We start from the raw sequence: 19457 nt of genomic DNA on the forward strand, positions 1-19457 counted from the left end.
TTCATAACAAGATCCTGGCTCAAAACGGAAACAAAACCCCAAAAAGATGGCACAGAGAGTCCAATCTCTTCCTTGCCCCAAATGCCCTGATACCACAATCACATGGACACTGTTGCAGGTCTTACCAAGGCCAGGGTTCCAAAGCAAGACCTCTCCCCAGAGAAGTTCCAAATGACCACTCCTCACAGCCACCTGCCCAATGCCCAAAGCTCCCTCTACTACTGATACCAGGTCTCTACTGGTAGGGACCCATAAGTGAAGGTCAGCTGAAAGCATCTTTATGGAAAACACAAACTGGAGACTTACATTTCAGGGTCTTTATTCTTGTGAAGACAGGAAGACCTGGGGAGGGCGCGGAAGAGAGACGGTGCAAGGCTAAGGCTGTGCACATCTGCCACCTCAGAAACGAGAAGCAATGGAGTGCACTTGCTTGGGCAACGTGAGACGATCCCCCTCCCCACCAAACAGAAAGACACAACACAAGCTAAAGCTAGATATAAATAAGGGACAGCTAATTAGTGAGTCCTTAAATGGTCTAGAGGGTTTCAGACCAACCAGGCTGCTGCAGTTCTGTCTCCTAATGGGTTTTTCTTTCTTTTTCTTTCGTTTTTTGAGACAGGCTTTTTGTCTGTGTAGCCCTGGCTGTCCTGGAACTCACTCTGTAGACCAGGCTGGTCTTGAACTCAGAGATCCTCTGGTCTTTGCCTCCCAAGTGCTGGGATTAGAGGTATGCTCTACCACTTGCCCGGCTTCCTAATAGGTTTTTCAAATGCCAAGGTCAAAGATGGGGTCCAAGCAGACAAGACCAGGCACACTCAGGGTGGTATGGTCACAGACAAGACATTGATAATCAATAGTATGCGTGAACATAAACATCATTAACCCTTTCCCAGGCTGGAATGGTCTTCGAACATGATCCTACTAGAAGGTGAAGAAATTCTGATGTCAGTCACGACAACTCAAGAAGTTCCTCAGTGGTCTGATTATTTTTCATCCACAAAAATAACCTGACCCAGTCACTTCTAATTACAAAATACGCTAGGGAAAAAAATGGCGCTGGCAGTGGCCTCCAGGTCCCTAGAAGAAAGCACTGCAGCAAAGGTTTGCCCAAGTCAGGCACAAGGTGTCTGTTCACAGGCTGGTGGACCCGGGGCAGTGTGTCCCGCCTCAACAGAGGAGTCAGTCAGAGCACACCCAGACGTACGGAACCATCTGGAGGCTTTCTGGATGTCAGAGCGACTTCTTCAATAGAAAGTCTCATGATTAAAATGGCAGAGAAAGTAACAGAGCAAATACAACCCTCTACCACTCGACTGCACGATTGGGGGATTCAATGGCATTCAAGGACCAGGCATTTGAGTCCAGCTCGCCTAACTGGTAAGGTCCAGGTGGCTCAAAGTAAGCCTCTCACTCATGCCCATCCAGCCTGCTCAGACCCCGGCACCTGCGCACTGGCCTGAGGACTGGGGGGGTCAGCCTGCTGCTCATTTCTCGGCACATTTTTGTGATCCGGGATTCCCCAATTTTATCTCGATTGCCATGGTCAGGTCCTTGGTGAACTGAGAGGGCTGTGCTCTTCTGGTCTGGTGATGAGACACAGCTTTCCTCACTCTCTACAGCTCGTCAGGAAACATTCCACTCAGCCAGACAGTCAGTCAGAAAGCAGTCCAGGCCAAGTTTGAGATCAAACAGCTTAAGAGAAAACTCTGAAAGCTGGATGTGGTGACACAGAACTGTAACGCCACACTTGGATGATGGAGACCATGTCTTAGCGAGAAAATGAAAAATGGAGTCTTGAGCTATTTACTATGCAGCACGGTTGTCCAGTTCCATGAACCTCACTGGACACGAGGGCGCTGTTCACAGTCACAAAGCCTCACCGACCTGCCGACTCTGAGCAGGCAGAAAGTCTCCGCCTGTACCAAGGCTCTACTTTCCCTTTTTGTAGAATCTGTACCCTACATGTTCAAATTCTCTTTCTCCAATTTTCTCCGATGCTCCAGGAAGTTTAAAATTATAAGCTGTGGTGATGTAAGGAATTGTCCCTTCAGGTCCCGGCTGAAATGGAAACACAAAGAAACAGCATTGAGACCTGTCCAGACACCCTCGAGGAGCAGAAGGAGTCTCCCAGCTGGAAGCCAGTATGAAGGCAGCTGGGCAGCAGGTCTCTGGGGCGTCAGACACTTAGGATGATATTCAAAGGGCTTTTACTTTTTTTATTTTTAAAAAATTTTTCGAGGGGGCTGGAGAAATGGCTCAGTGGTTAAGAGCATTGCCTGCTTTTCCAAAGGTCCTGAGTTCAATTCCCGGCAACCACATGGTGGCTCACAACCATCTGAGGTGAGGTCTGGTGCCCTCTTCTGGCCTGCATACATACACACAGAATATTGTATACATAATAAATAAATAACTAAAAAAAAATTTCGAGACAAGAGTTTCGCAGTAGCTTTGGAGCCTGTCCTAGAACTAGCTCTTGTAGACTAGGCTGGCCTTGAACTCACAGAGATCCATCTGAGTGCTGGGATTAAAGGTGTGTGCTACCACTCCCCAGCTGGACTTTTATTTTCTTAAATTTAAATGTGTGTGTGTGTGTGTATTCACCTGGTAGGAAGGAAAAAAGAAAAAGACTGTCCACGTCCATAATAGGAGGGTAGTCCTAAGGAGGTATCTATGCTTTCCGCATCCTTCCCTATTATTGGCTCTACACTGGGATCCTGACTTGAACCTTCCGAGGCACCCAATACCCCATCTTATGTCTGTCTCCCAGATAAAGCACCTGTTGCATTGACTGCAGCCAACTTCAGCTCATTTCCACCTGCCCGGGTTTCCCCGCAGGACACTCCCATGTGGGCTCACCTGGTTCTTGATAATACAGTGTGGAATGGAAATGGAACCAATCAGCAGACAGTTCACAGCTTTCAGCTCTTCTGGAGGAAGAGGGGTGATGATGTGGTACATCCGCTGGTCCATGTCAATGCCTCTGCAGATGCCTGGAGACACAGAGCAGCATCAGCCACACTGCAGGCATCTCACAGCTTGATCCTGACATTAAGAGTTTATGTGGGGCAGAAGAGACAGCTCAGCAGGAAAGAACACTTGTTGCTCTTGTGAAGGACCCAGGTGCCTTTCCCAGAATCCATCCAGTGGCTCACAATTCCACTCCATGGGATCTGACGCCCCCTTCTGGCCTCTGAGAGTACCAGGCCGGTGGTGCGCACATGGAATAAATTAAGGTGTTTTAATTTCTAGCTTTTTGCTTTCAGAATACAAAGAGCAATTGAGGATTACTGAGATCGCTCAGCAGGCTTAAGGGTGGTTGCTGCTCTTCCGCAGGACCCAAGTTCAGTTCCCAGCACCAATTTGAGGCAGCTGTACCTCCAGCTCCAGGAACCCAGCACCCAACATCTCTGGTCTCCAGGGACATCTGCACTCATGTGCACATACCAACATAATCCACAAAATTAAAAATGAAATCAATCAATCTTTTTTGAGACATGCCCTTGTTGTCCAGGAACTTGATAAGGCTGTCCTTGGGCTCACAGAGAACCACTTACCAATGTCTCCTGGAGTGAGCAACCATGTCCAGCTAAAATAAAATAAATTTTAAGAGAGTACAAAAAATTTGAACATTTGCCTGTTGAGTTGTGAGGAACCAAAGTAGGCGAAGACCTTGGGTAGTGCGATGCAGGCAGCGTGTCAACGCTGAGGTGTCTACACAGAAAAGACATTCATTTCCTTAGCCACAGGCTTTTCTCAATCCTGTGTACAGGTCAATACCAGTTGTGTACAGTCAAACAGACAGCATTTACTCTCAACTCACCAAAGCCCAAACAGTCACATATGGGGGTCTGGGCAAGCAGGATGGGACCCCGAGTGTATCCTTTCATGTCCTCCTGTATCCTGCAAAGCCCAACCCAGCTGGCATTTATGGCGTACAGTATGTGGGCAGGGGCAACATCAGCGTGAGTGATCCGGACAGCAACTGCATTGAAGGGGACCTGGAGAAGAAATCACAAATGCTCATCTCCCTATGTAGCCTAGGTTGCCTCAAAGTAGAGATCCAACAGGCCACCACATAAAGCTTCACCTTATTTTTTGAGAAGAAGGGTATCTCATCGAACCTAAAGCTTGCTGATTTGGCTGGACTGACCAAGTCCAGGGATCCTCTTGTCTATTGCATCCCAGTGCTGGGATTACAGGCTTGGGCCATCATACCCAGACAAAAATCTGGATTTTGAGAACACAAATCAGGATGGCTTGGTTGCTGGAGTCCTGGCCCAAAATGCAGAGGCCCAGGCTTGATCCCTAGCATAGTCAAAGACGGGGTGTGGTGGCCAATGCCTATTCTCACAGCATATGGCAAGCAGAAGCAAGAGGGCAAGAAGGTCAAGGCAGCATGGGTGACATAGTTCTCTCCTTCCCATTCCTCTATAAATGTGATCTTCATTCCTGTCTCCCCTCAACTTGAAAACAAAACCAAACCAGGGGACAAGAGCACGAGCACTGGCGTCAACTTGTAGGCTCCCAGGGCCTTTCCTTATAGACTGCCTGATGAGGGGAAAGGTGTTCAGGCATCAGGTTAGAAAGTCACAGATCTATGGCTATGTAAAGTGAGGATGATAAGTCCAGAGATTCCAGTGAGCTAAGGCTGCAGCTGATGGGACATCACAGTAGGTATTGGCCGCGACCGAGAAAATGACAGTCAGGTCTGCCATTCCAGTCTTAGCCCAGCTTTTCTTCTGGGTCTTTGGAGTTTTTACCAGCTGTGTTTTGCTGGTAAACACACAGAGTGAGTGCCTGTCCTGGCACTCACTCTGTAGACCAGGCTGGCCTCGAAGTCACAGAGATCCGCCTGCCTCTGCCTCCCGAGTGCTGGGATTAAAGGCATGCACTACCACTGCTAACCTCTTTCTTTTATAAGTTGCTTTGGGCTCTTTCCTGCTGCTCCTCTGAAGAGGTAGGATGGTCTTTACTTCTTATTCCTCTCTCCATTCCCTATATCTCAATAAAACTCCCACATAAGCTCAAAAAAAGCTGTCTTGGTCATGGTATCACAGCAAAGTCAATGAGACAGTGTGTGCATGTGTGTGCACATACATAAAGGATGTGTGTGAGTGCACACGCGTATGAAGCTTGGGCTGAGTGTCAACACAGTCCTGTGGAATAATCCTTCTGTACACTGTAAAGATGTGTTGCTCTCATGGTTAAAAAAGATGACTGCCTGATAGCTAGGATTTTTAGGGCAGAGAGAAAGCTGGGGAGGAGGAGGGCGGAGTCTAAGAAGTTACAAGTCAGAAGGGGAAGAAACAACTCGGGAGGCTCATAGAGGAAGTAAACAAGCCTCAGGGCAGCACATAGATTAAAAAACAAACAAACAAACAAACAAAAAAATGGGTTAATTTAAGTTGTAAGCCAGCTGCAGACAAGCCTAGGCCTAATACTATTGAGTATTTATAATTAAGAGTGAGTCTCTGTGTTGGGCCCACAGCAAACAAGCACTGCTGCCACCGTCACCATCTCCATCACCAGAGACCCCAACCACTGAGCTCCCAAAGCAGCCTGGACTGGATGTTGAAAACACTTTGGTGCTGGTACCCGACAGGAATCACAAGGTGCTCAGGAGGCCCATGGAGCTCTGCAGCATCCTGAGACGTCCGGCACTGCCACGGTGCAGGTGGAAAGTGTAAATGTGAGGACGTCACCAGATCAGCTGACATCAAACTACAGTCCATGCCACATACTAAGGTTGCCAGCCAACGACCAAATGTCAGCTCTCCATCTTCTGCCAGGTAACCCAGCCTCATCATTCCTTAGTTTTCCCATTTGAAAAATGGGAATAATATCAGAACTGAAATCACAGGGCTGTTTTGAGAATTAGGGAAGCAATATACAGGAGGAGGCAGAGCAGCCAGGACACCTGAGCCTCAAGTACCTTATCAGTTAAGAGACCATTTCTCCCGCCAGCTCTGATTACCTGATAGGGCGTCAGGCTATGCAAAGGACTAAGTGGCCCTGGCACAGGAGGCATCAGCTGGCTAAGGTAGCCCAACACCGCCAGATCTCGAAAAATTGTGTTGAATTTGGCCCTGAAAAGTAGAGCACAACAAGGTAAATAGAGAATATACCACACCTGCTTGGGGGCAGACGCGAACAGCATCTCAACCATTAGCAAGGTAGCACACTAGACCTTGCTCTTTCAAGATATCCCTAAACCCTCGGGCTGGAGATGTGGTTGTGTTACTGCCAGCACGTACCCTGGTCTAATGGCAAATAAGACACACACACTCCCCCGCCCCCAAGGTCTCCACCCACAACCCTCTCTTGACATAGTCCTCCAGGAAACCCTGGCCACTGGCACGGGAAGCTCCATCTCCAAGCTCCTAACAGGAACCATTCTCTTTTAAATGTACATCAGTGGCACCCTTGAAAAATCTTAAGGATTCTCTTTTTTTTGTTGTTGTTTACAGGGTTTCACAGTAGACTGGCCTTGAACTCATGATGTCCCACTCGGCCTCTGAGGTGCAAGAATGATAGAAAAGAGTCACCATGACCAGCTCTCTACACAAGTGAGCATGCCATGCCCGGCCCACTTCAGGAAGCTTCATTCTTTTTTTTTTTTTTTTTGGGGGGGGTTTTCGAAACAGCGTTTCTCTGTGGCTTTGGAGCCTGTCCTGGAACTAACTCTTGTAGACCAGGCTGGTCTCGAACTCACAGACGTCGGCCTGCCTCTGCCTCCTGAGTGCTGGGATTAAAGGCGTGCGCCACCACTGCCCAGCTAAGCTTCACTCTTTACCCAAGTGACACTTTACTTACCTATTTTTCTCATTTTTTCTCCACGGAAATTCTGTGTAAACAAACATCAGCTTATGTCCAGGGAAGACTGGAACTGAACTGGAATCTTTCTCTTCTTCAGTAAAATCCGAACTGTCTCCAAATTCTTCAATTTCAAACCCTCGATGTCTCTTGATCTTGCTTTTTGTATACAGGCCGTCTGTGAGCTCTACATACTCTGAAGTCAGAGAGGGCATTGTAGGACCCCGGCCAGAATACAACTGAAGGACGTAGTTGGGAGACAACAAGCGGATCAGGTCAACAAGCAGCAGCAGTCCATCATCTGTGGTGGAAGAGAGAGCAGAGCACGGTGTAGTAAGCACCAAAGGCTTGGGTCTGGTGTGGTGCAGCACTCGGGAGGCAGAGGCAGGCAGATCTCTGTGAGTTTGAGGTCTAACAGAGCGAGTTCCAGAACAGCCAGGATTGTTACATAGGTTAACTTTGCCTCTGAAAAAAAACAAAACCAAAAACAAACAAAAAGAAGACCAAGAAAGACATGGCCAGGCAGCGTGTGCACACCTGAGAAGATCTGACACCCACTTCTGGCTTCCAAGGGCACTGTGCACAATGTCTGGACAAAACAGTCAAGCAAAAATCAGTCAATTGATTAAAAAATAATCAACAACTCAAAAGACCAGAAACCAGAGCTCTGGCTTACTTGGTGGAATATTCATTCCCTCAGCACCACATAAAATAAACAGTGATGCCTATAATCCTACATTGGGGAGGTGGTACGTTTAGGAGTTCAAGGCTGCCCTCAGTTACATAGGGGGAATGGCCTATGCTGACCCTCATTTGAACACTACAGCGCACATGTATGGAAACAGCACAGGGAACCCCGTAAATGTGCACCTGTACAGCACTCATGGTAGCTGCTTACACTGCATCACATGTATACAGGCTTACCTTTCACCCAGCCCATCGTGTTGATGATAAGTGGGGACTCTCTCTTGTAGTCTCTGAACACATACTTCACCATCTCAATGTAATTCTCATAGTCATTTTGACAAGTCATCTTTCCATAATACACCATCCTCTGTGGCTTTCTCGGATGCGTGTAAGGTGGTCCTAAAAAACAAAACCGCAGTCAGGAATCAAGCACTTGTCTCACATACAGAAGGCTCCAGCAGAGTGCTTCTCAACCTCCCTAACGCTGAAACCCTGTAATACAGTTCATGTTGTGATGATCTACAACCATAACGTTTTTGCTGATATTTCATAACCAATTTTACTACTGTTATGAATAATAATGTAAATATCTGGTATGTGAGAGTCATGACCCGCTGAGGTTGAGACCTGCTGCTACGGAGGTTCTATGTACATCACTACCCAGCAAACATAACCATGCAACGGCCACAAAACAGTGGGCAGGATTTTGTGGCACTGCCAACCCTGACAAAGATCTTAGGAAAGTTCAAACCACCAAGAAGAGCATCAAATTATGTTTTTAGAAGGCAACTTAAGCTGGACCATGGTGGCGCATGTCTTTAATCCCAGCACTCAGGAGGCAGAGACAGGCGGATCTCTGTGAGTTCAAGACCAGCCTAGTCTACAAGTGCTAGTTCCAGGACAGGCTCCAAAGCCACAGAGAAACCATGTCTCGAAAAACCAAAAAAAAAAAAAAAAAGTCAACTTAATACAAAGACACTCCCCATTTTATGTATGTAAGTAAACTCTGATCATTTCTGACCTGACTGCATTTATTCCAGGTATCTGGGATACAACGATGAACCCCTACCTTCTAGGGCTTGTAAAGCCCAGCAAAAATTCAATTAATAACCTTTAATAATCTCCTGCTAAGAGGTGGTACATACTTTCGAGACAGAGTTTCTCTGTCTAACAATCTTGGCTGTCCTGGAACTCACTGAGATCCACTTGCTTCTGCCTCCCAAGTTCTGGGAGCAAAGGCATACACCATCACTATCTGGCTGTGATCATATTTTTAATACCAGAATTTGGGAGGCTAAGCATTTGAACCTGAGCTCCAGGTCAGCAGGTTCCAGGCTAGCCAGAGCTACACAGTAAAAGCCCAATTTCCCCAAGGTTTGGAGAGACGGCTCAGTGGCAAGACCATGCACTACTCTGACAGAGGACCTGAGATTGATGTCAAGCAGTTGACATTCACCTCTCACTCCAGCTTCAGTAGACTCTCACACCTTCTTCTGACCTCTAAGGAGACTAGCACTCATGTGAATACACTTCCCTCCCCCCACATACACATAATTAAAAACAAATCTTGGGGGGGGGGGTGTCTTAAACCGGATGGCGGTACAGAATGCCTTTAATCCCAGTATTACTCAGGAAGCACAGGCAGATCCCTGTGAATCCAAGGTCAGCCTGGTCTACAGAGCAAGTTCTAGGATAGCAAAGCTACATAGAGAAAGCCTATCATGTAAAGCCAAATAATAAATAAACAAACAAACAAATAAAAAGTCAAGGCTGATGACAGCTCATCAGATAAAGGTGCTTCCATTGAGCTGATGGCCAGTGTAGTTCTCCCTACGTGGGAAGAAGGAACTGTTGTGGAGTATTTGTACAATGTGCGAAGACATGCTGCTGTAAATGACCAATAGCTAGTCAGGAAACATAGGTGGAACTTCCTGGCCAAGAAGGAGAAAGTCAGAAAATGGATCTGACTCGCAGGAGACATTAAGACAGAGAACAAGTCGGACACACAGAGTGGGAGATAGGTAAAAGGCACGTGGTAGAACGAAGATTAGTAAGAATGTGTTATTAATTAGTTATAAGAGCTAGTGGGACACGTTTAAACCAATGGCCAAGCTTTCACGATTAGTAAGGTATCTCCAAGTCAGTATTTGGGAGCTAGCAGAACAGAAAACACTCGTAACAAGGAAGTGACTCCTACAAGTTGCCACTGGATTTCTGTATGTACGTGTATGCACATCAAGACACCTGCACCCAACTCCTATTCAAAATAAGTGAGTGTAAAATAAATGGAAAAACAAAACATGTGAATGGTGGCACACTCCTTTAACCCCAGCACTTGGGAGAGGCAGATGCATCTCTATGAGTTCCAAGACAGCCAGGGGTATACAAACCAAGAAACAAAATAAAACAAGATAAAGGTGGTAGTGGCACATGTCTTTAATCCCAGCACTTAGAAGGCAAAGGCAGGTAGATCTCTGAGTTCGAGGCCAGCCTGGTCTATAGAGTGAGTTCCAGGCTAGCCAAGTCTACACAGAAAAATTCCATCTTGAAATATCAAAACAAAATAATACAAAAAAAGAAAGAATAAAAACTCCAGGGACTTAAACAGACATTCTTTTGAGATTTACAAGTGGTCAACAAGCACTGGAAATATAAACACTCAAGAGGAGGAAACTCAGAATTTATGGTCACAGAAGTACAAAATGCACACTTGCTTGGGGTCTGTAATCAAAATAAGCACCACTGCCAAGATCAAAGAGAATCAATGCCCCTGCACACTGCTGGTGGCAACTTAAAAGATGGCACAGCCACTGTAAAAGTCTGGTAAATTCTCAAAAAGATCAACAGGAGACTATCACATTACCTAAAACCGCACATCTAGGCGCACACATGAACCTGAATGCAGAGTCTTGATGGTGTACTTGCCCCTGTTCTCATGCCAGCGCTGTTGACAGCAGCAGAAACCCAGAACTCCCACAGTGGGGTGGGGAGGGCTCAAGTGGGAAAGGTGCGGGGCCACGCAAGCCTGATGACCAAACTTCAGTCCCCAGAACCCACGAGCAGCTGAATTTGGGGATACACATCTGCCATCACAGCACTCTGAGGGAGAAGGGAGGCAGCGAGGCGAGAGCCACTTAAGAGCCTGCAGACCAGTGAAGCAGCAGAAAAATAAGGGACCCAAATTCACCCCAACAAGGTGGAAGGAGAAAACTAATTCTCCAAAGCTGCTCTCTCATCTCCACACTCACTGTAGGACACTCAACAGCTGGACGGATAAAAACACAGGATGCAAATACGTAATGGAATGATCTCAGACATACAAAGAAAACTTAAGGTGACTTTTTTTTCCTCTCTGTATGTGTGTATGAATGTATGCAAGCTGGCTATCTTCTCTCTGCCTTCCAGCTAGCTATAGCAGTGCTGGGGTCACAGGCAGATTCACGAAACCAGATCCACCTTATACCGTGTCCCAGACCATTAGGTTTATGTGGCCGGGTCTTCTACCCATCAAGTCATGCCCTTAGTCTGAGATTAAGTTTGACACATTCCATAAACTCAAAGCTGGTGAACAAGACTGATGCAGTACTGACTGATTCACCTACAAGACTAACTAGGTCCATTCCCAGGGACAGAACTGGGCTAGAGAGCAATTAGGAGCTGAGAGGTGGAAGTGGTCTGTAAAGAGAGAAGCACTTCACTACGGGATAACAAAGAAAATCTGGATGTAGCAACGGGAAACACAACATTATAAACAGATTTATACACCCAGGTGTGGCTAAGATAAGTACATTGCTTCTGTGTGCTTTATAATTCTAAAATGCATTCTGAAACAGGAAGAGGACAGTACGCTGTCCCTGTGACTGCAGAGAACAAACCCGTGCACGGCTCAATAGTACAGGGCCAGGGCTCAGGTCACCTAAGATGTTTTTTGGGGTGAGATGTCTCTGCAATTTACACAAAACAGGTGCTGGAGACATGGCTCAGAATTAAGAGCGCTGGCTGCTCTTCCAGAGGACCCAGGTTCAATTCTCAGCACCCACATAGCTCATCACTGTCTGTAACTCCAGGTTCAGAGGATCCGATACCCTCACATAGACAAAACACCAATGACTTAAAATATCAACAAATTTACATAAAGCATTTCCTAAAATAAGCACTTAAGTTTGCTATGAAAGCTTCACTTTGCACAGAATTCTGTAAATGTGATTCCTTTCAAACCTTGTAAGCCCAAGACATGTAACACACGCGATACTTACCCAGCAGCGGTTCTGTAATGGTAAGTAAAGCAATGCAGCCAGGAGGCGTGAACTCCGTCTGCCCGGGATCACATTCCAGGTAGTCAACCCCGGGGAGGCTGGAAATCGGCAAAGAGAAAGACGAGTCTCAGGCAGCTGTCCTCTGTGGCAATGACTCTGTGCTGCATGAACATTGTCACCCCAGCAGCCTTGTAGCTGTCACGCTCCAGACACTAAGAGCCACAGTACAGGCAAGGCCCCATCCCACTCACAACAGGCAAGGTTATTGCAAAAACATAACAGCTCAGTTCTGGGCTTAGAGATTACATCTGGGCCAGTTTAGATCAAGTCCAAGCACCCCCTCTTCTACAGATCAGAGTCAGTATGCAAGCACCGTCACCACATGAAGGGTGCCACTGCCCAGTCCACAGCATACAGAGCCAAACACAATCCCACCCCCAGTGTCTCCACCAAGTTGGACATGGTGGCTTATACTTGTAATCATAGCACTGGGGAGACTGAGGCAAGAGAATCACCAAGAATCCAAGGCCAGACTGGTCTAGAGAGTGAGACTGTGCCTCAGAGGATCAAACAAAAACCAAGTCTCTGTGTTTGAACTTCATGCCTGGATGACCGAATGAAAACACAAGCAGGCTTACCTGTTCAGTAACTGGTTAATCAGTATTCTACTGAACGTGGACTTTCCCGCGTCACAGGCGCCACACAACAGGATGACAGGGCAGCCATCTACTTTTGCAGGTAAAACAAACAGTGAGCCCTAGTGCCGGTCAGTCCTTAGGACTGTAGCTACGCAGTGCCCAAGGCTCTGGGGAACAGGAGACTGATGGAAGGGGATGCTCACCACAGGACACACTGACGAGCTCCTCCAGGGCACAATGGGCACTGTCACTCAAGTAGATGCCTGCCCTCTTCCGCTGTCTTCTGAGACCAATCGTCTTCAAAGCTATAAACTCAGCGTTAATCCGCGTAGGATAATGCTGAAATACAACAATTCATTCAAACCCTAAGGAAAGTTTCCTTAAAAATATACATTTGCTTGTTTCTAAATTAATAAGCAGCATATAGTTGTTTCTGCTTTTTGAGACAGGGTTTCTCTCTGTAGTTTTGGAGCCTGTCATGAATATTGCTCTGTAGACCAGGCTGGCCTCAAAGTCACAGAAATCTACCTGCCCGTCTCCCAAGTGCTGGGATTAAAGGTGTGCATCACCACCGCCCAGCATCAACATACAGTTGTGAGTTACAAAACAAAACAAAAATTGGTTCCTTTCTCTCAGTACGCTAACGTGCAGCCCATCAGCCGGGCCTGCCTACTCTCTCTGAAGCACATGTCTCTGCACTGCACATACCCACTCTCAGGCTGCCGCTGCCTCTGGAGAAAAGAAAGGGATTAAAATGTAAGGAAAGTGCAACAGAGGCCACCGCGGGAGGACAGATTGGTTGATCTGAAATAAAGTCAAGGCCATCTACGAAACACAAAACAGGACACAGGACATGCAAATGGAGCTGAAGAGGCAAAGGCGACTGTGCTCAGTCTCCACCAGGGTCCTCAGGAAGCATAAGGGCCCTACAAAGGCTCGTGCTAGCTGCCGTGGGGAGGTTCGGAAGGAAAGCGTCCACCACACAGAAGAAAGCACCCACCACATCCTCAGGCAGTCTACATCACAGAGGGCATTCCTGCCTGTGAGGGATAAAAATGGAGGCCCAGAGCTGAAGAGATGGTTCAGAGGCTAAGAGTAATTACTGTTCTCGTAGAAGACCAGAGTTTGGTCCCTCGCACTCATGTCAGACAGCTCACAGTCACCTATTAACTTCACCTCTGGGAAATTGGAAGCCATCGTCTAGCCTATTAAAAATAAGGGGTATACACAGATATAAATGAGTACAAAAACTCTTCAGAGCCGGGCGGTGGTGGTGCACGCCTTTAATCCCAACTCTCGGGAGGCAGAAGCAGGCAGATCTCTATGAGTTCGAGGCCAACCTAATCTACAAAAACTAGTTCCAGGACAGGCTCCAAAGCTACAGAGAAATCCTGCCTCAAAAAACCAAAAACCAAACCAAACCAAACCAAAAGTCTTCAGAACTCACTCACGTGAGGGCTAAGGAGATGACTCAGTGGATAAAACTCTGGTTTTGAGGACCAGAGTTCAAATCCCCAGCACTGATGCAAAAACTAGGGAGGTATAAGGGTTGCCTGTGATTCCAGTCCCTGGGAGACAGAGAAAGGGGAGCCTGGGGAAGCTGATTGTCTGACTAGCTGCAACCGGTGGGCCCAGGCTCAGCAGGAAACTGTGTACAATGAATAAGTGCAAACCAATTGAGGAAGAAATCCTTATCACGTTCTGACCTCCACATGCGTGTGTATGTACACTGACACACAGGCAACCCCCCCCACATAAATAAGTAAAAAATAATATAAACCACATTGATAAAAGCCGGAGGCAGAAACAGAACTCAAACTCTGAGTTCGAGGTCAGCCTGATCTACAGAGGAAGATCCAAGACAGCCAGGACTGTTACACAGAGAAACCCTGCCCTGAAAAACAAAATAAATAAATAATAAAAGTAACCACACGAGGGGACTGGAGAGATGGCTCAAAGGTTAAGAACAGTGCCTCCTATTCCAAAGGTCCTGAGTTCAATTCCCAGCAACCACATGGTAGCTCACAACCATCTGTAATGGGGTCTGGTGCCCTCTTCTGGCCTGCACGCATACACACAGACAGAATATTGTATACATAATAAATAAATAAATATTTAAAAAAAAAAAAAAGTAACCACACGATCCACCACAGTAGCATTTGTCTGCAATCCCAGAACTCCACAGGCAAGAGGAATACAAGGTTGAAGCCATCTGGGCTACACAGTAACACTGGGCCTCAAAAAAAAAAAAAAAAAAACCAAAACCAAAACCAAAAAAACCAAAAAAGGGATGGGGGCGGGGTGTGGAGAGATAGCCAAGAGGTTAAGAGGACTAGGGGCTCTTTCAGAAGGCAGATGTTCTCACCCATGCTGCCTGGTTTACAACCTCCTGTAACTTCAGCTCCAGAGCTCTAACTTCAGACCTCTGGTCTTCAAGAAACTTGGCACACATGTGAGTATACCCACATAATTAAATACTGAAACAATAATCACAAAAGCACATCCATGCCCCGACCACCCTCATTTCCCTTTGCATAGCAGCTTCTAGGCCTGCCCACATCAGGAATGTCTTGGTTCCCTCTCCCAGTGGTAAGGAACTATGAAAGAACTCTTTGCTTGCTCTTGTCCCTCACCTATTTGTCTTCTGGTGATTATAGAATAAAATGCCAAGCCAGGAGGGGTGGTGCCATAGCATTTATTTGGTTTGTTTTGAAACAGGGTCTCTGAAGTCCAAGATGTCCAACACAGGCCAGGCTACCCTCAAACTCGTAAGAGATCTTCCTTAATGAGTTTGAGGCCAGCCTGATCTACAGAGCAAGATTCAGAACAGCCAAGGCTTACACAGAGAAACCCTGTCTTAAAAAAAAAAACGAGACAAACAAAACAAACCCAAATTGGAATGACACACATTGTGATGTTGGCATTAATATGAGATCTTAGGGACGGACAGGGAAGGTTACGGCTTAATAACCCGTGTGTGCTGATGTCAAACTGACAAGGGGACAGCTGCGCTAGTCGGTGTTTACGTCACCTTGATGAGAGCGAGAGTCATTTTAGAGAGGAAGCCTCGCCAGGGGTTGGTGCAGCCTTTAAATCCAGCACTGGGGAAGCAGAGGTAAGCAGATCTCTGAGGCCAGTCTAGTCAACAGAGCAAGTTCCAGGACAGCTAGGGCTACACAGAGAAACTCTGTCTCAAAAAACAAAAAAGCAAGGGCTGGAGAGATGGCTCAGTGGTTAAGAGCATTGCCTGTTCTTCCAAAGGTCCTCAGTTCAATTCCCAGCAATCACATGGTGGCTCACAACCATCTGTAATGAGGTCTGGTGCCCTCTTCTGGCCTGCAGGCATACATGCAGACAGAATATTGTGTACAAAATAAATAAAAAATATTAAAAAAAAAGCAAAAAAAGGATACTTGCTGTTTTTTGCAAAGGACGAGAATTTGATTCTCAGCACCTCCTCAGGTACCAGGCATATATGTGGTGCATAAGCATACATGCAGGCAAAACACACACACACAAATAAACCAAATAATAATAATAATAATAAACAAAACAAAAAACTGCTTGTAAGTGCTGGGAAAACAGTTCAGCCAATAATCTTGAGGCCCTGGGCATGAACCCAGGCATGGAGCGCTCATGGGTGTGGGTGTGTACCATCTTATCACCTGGGACATGGACGTGGAGGCTGTGACAGACACCCAGCCTCCTTGTTAAGCTTCAGGCCAACCAGAGACTGTTTCAAAAGACAGATAAAACCTCAAGGTGTCTGCTGGCTTCTGCATGCACCTGCACTTGCACGCGTGCAAGCACATCCACATGGCCTTATAAGCAACACATTCATCATGGACTCAAGGGCAGTCCAGCTGAGCTTCCCCTCCGCAGCAGCGCTGTCACTCCAGCCCTCCTGCGTTCCCACCCGCTGTGGTCAAGCAAGGTGCCATATCTACTATGATGAACTCTCACTACAGAGCCCTGGAGCCACTGCCTTCCTTCAACTTCCTTCTCCCCACCTCCCGACTCCATCAGGAGGCTGTCCCTCAGCAATGTACTGAAACCAGTCTGATCTAGATCCTCATTCTGCATCTGTGACTTTCTTAGACCACCTTAGACTGGTAAGGCCTCCACCCCTGGTCATTTCTTGGCTCCTCTGTGACTTCCTTATTTTAACCTCCTCTCGAATGACATGGCCCAGACCTCATACCCTATCCCCTCTCAAACTCCATCAATGTGCCCACGCTGTCTGTCTCTCTGTCTCTCTCTCACCTAATCTGTGATCTTGGATACCCTTTGTTGCAGGCTCTCAACAGAAGACGGCCCAACCATCTCCTCCAAATTACAGACTCACATACTCTAGTGCCTACCTGACATCTCCAACTGGATATCTTTTTTTCTTCTTTTGGAGACAGGGTGCCATGTAGCTCAGAGTGGCCTCCACATGACTATCTAGCTGGAGATGAACTTGAATTTCTTATCCGCCTGACTATACCTCCCAAGTGCTGGGATTACAGGCTTGTCCTACCATAGCTGATAAAGAAGTGGCTTTGCTGAGCAATGAAACTGAAGAAGAGGAGGAGAAATGTTCATGATGAGCCTTCTATAGGTGCCTGTGTAAGTGCACGCCACACCTGGCGCAAGTGGGGGCCAGAGGACAAAACCCAGCACCTGGGATGGAACCCACATCCTCGGGGCTTGTTCAGCAAGTGCCTTTACCCATGATACACCTTTCTATAGAGACAATCTCCTAACTGTTGACACCCCGAGGTGCTCCCCCCCTCCACACACACACACACACACACACACACACGACAGAGGATGATCATTCTGAAAGTGCTCCCAACAATTCAGCTAACGGCTCTGGTGCAAGGGGCCAGCAGCCCTAAGTGAGTACGGGGGCCTTACCTCCTGCCGGAAGACGTAAGAAGCACACTGATAGGAGCTCATAAAGTCTATGGCAGGGGTCCTCAGCTGTTCCAGCAGCACGACGGAGGCCAGGGGAGAGAAAAAGTGCATCACCCAGTGTCTGTCTTCTGCAAAGAGAGGAGCAGGCCACCTGAGAATTAGTAACAATTTAGATTCCAAGGGTTGTTATCTCAACTACAGGCTTGTGAAGTAGAGGTGACTTTTTTATGTCTGGGTGGAGGCAGAACAACCCGAGTCTGCTGCCTACTCGCTTCAAGGTCTCGGAAAACTTCTGATGGAAAACAGCGGAAATCGCAGTACTTTAATACTTAGAGTACAGTTACCCAGTTTCATGTGCGGCTTGAGCAGAGCCCGTATCTCTTTTCTGACCTCCTTTTCACTTTTCTCGGGTTCTGGGTACAGCATCCCCTTGATGGACAGGCAAGAATGGGTGTATGCAGAAAACACATCTTGGGCGGGCTGGCCTTGTTTGATGATATGGCCAAAGACTTCCAATTGGCCATAGATGCAAGTCACACGGCATATCCCACTGAAAATAAAGTCCTAGCAGGGAAAGAAGAAAACCATTATGGACATTATAGATACGGCTACCAAAGTCAGAAAAATTCTAAAATCTTAACTTGCTATTCACTTATCAAAATGATTCTTATCCCCTTGAGACAGGGCCTCATGATGTAGTCAAGGCTGTCCTAGAACTCTGAGTTCTTCGACTCATGGAGATCTAACCCTCCCTACACTCTGAGTGGCTGGTGTGAAAACTCATGGCCAAGTGTCAAAGTACACAGCACTGGGGCTGCAAAGGTGGCTCACCAGTTAGAGCACTGGCGGCTCTACCAGAGCACCCATGTTTGGTTCCCAGCAAACTCGTGGTGGCTCACAAGCTCCTTTAACCTCAGTTTCAAAGGATCCTCTGCAGGCACTGCACGCACATGGTATACAGAAATGCAGGAAAAACACTCAGACATAAAAAGCCAAAACAAGGCTACACTGTACTAAGTGACCAAATTCTGTCAGGCAGGTTTTAAATTAACTCTAAACATTATACCCCCGTTGCAGCTCCCACAAACTCTACCAACCCGGGCTTACAAAGGCGCACAGCATACCCGTCTCCGATTCCCGAGGCTTCACTCCTTCTGGGCATAAGAAGGGCAATCTTTAACCAGTGTCAGACCGCCTGAGTTTAACTCTTGGCCCTGCCTTGCTACTGTCTAACTCCGTGCAAGGGACCTACCCTGTTTTTCGGCCTATAAACACGAGAAAGAGATGCCAACCGTCACTCCCATGAGAGCTGAGAGTGCTTAGTGGTTTGGGACACCAGGGAAGCTGGCAGCTACGTGCCCAACAAGTCCGACCCATTAGTTTGCTAGTACAGCGCAGCCAGCAGGCCTACAGATCCTGGGCAGGAGAGTGAGGATGGACTTGCATGCGACCTGCATCAGGAGGACCACGGCCCGGTCACCAGAAGCTCCCCCGCGGGGGACTCACCTCCTCGGCTGGCAACAGCAACAACACTCGGCCCGAGCCTAGGTCCCGCACAGGTTGGGTGACGTTCGTAGGCAGGGGTGGGAAGTTGTGCGCGCGCTTTGGGCGTGGCGTGGACTGCGGGCGTGGCGTGGGCTGGCGGCGCGGTGTGGGCTGGCGGCGCGGCGTGGGCTGGCGGCGCGGCGTGGGCTGGCGGCGGGGCGACGGTAGGTTGCTCGGCGTGGACCCGGTGCCCTGCGTGGACCCGGTGCCCGGCGTGGACCCGCTGCGGCTCCGGACCTTACACTTTTCCGCCACGTGCGCGCCCGCGGTGACACCAAGCTTCCAGTCGCCGCCCAAAGCCTGGGCCCGCAGCAGCCGCCGTCGCAGGCGCCGCAACTCACCCCGGGTCAGGACCCCAAACCGGCGACGGCCCCGACGGCTGAGGAGGAGATGGGACCGGGACTTGCGAGCCCGCTGCCAAGAGGAGCGGCTCGGAACTCGCCTGAGCAACACCTCGGAGTCCGCCATGCTTGGCCCGGAACGCCTCCGGCCGGACGATCTCGCGAGATCACGTCGCCCGGCCCCCAGCACCAGGCGTGCTGAGCTGCGGGCGCCCTCTCCCGGCCGGCCTGTGCAGCACATCAGGAACCGCAGCCCTCCCTGCCTAGGCTCCGGCGGC

General features: G+C 48.1%; 1 protein-coding gene across 2 annotated transcripts; it reads right to left on the reverse strand.

The window, feature by feature from the left end:
* Window positions 1-302: 302 nt before the first annotated feature.
* Nol9 (nucleolar protein 9) lies at window positions 303-19435 on the reverse strand. Of its 2 annotated transcripts, none has more exons than XM_085690143.2 (12): window positions 18800-19435; window positions 17638-17857; window positions 17294-17421; window positions 12598-12733; window positions 12395-12485; window positions 11757-11854; window positions 7738-7899; window positions 6814-7114; window positions 5975-6086; window positions 3821-3998; window positions 2857-2990; window positions 303-2058 (listed from the first exon to the last, which is right to left on the reverse strand). In XM_085690143.2, the coding sequence occupies exons 1-12, from the start codon at window positions 19418-19420 to the stop codon at window positions 1930-1932; spliced, it is 2310 nt and encodes a 769-aa protein (XP_085546269.2). In that variant the 5' UTR covers window positions 19421-19435; the 3' UTR covers window positions 303-1929. The 2 variants fall into 2 exon arrangements, with proteins under 2 accessions (XP_085546269.2, XP_085546270.2); XM_085690144.2 differs by having other exon boundaries at window positions 12395-12482; window positions 18800-19306.
* Window positions 19436-19457: the final 22 nt, after the last annotated feature.

This window comes from Myodes glareolus, chromosome 6 (genome assembly GCF_982192425.1).
Source record: "Myodes glareolus chromosome 6, mMyoGla1.1, whole genome shotgun sequence".
Lineage (NCBI taxonomy): Eukaryota > Metazoa > Chordata > Mammalia > Rodentia > Cricetidae > Myodes > Myodes glareolus.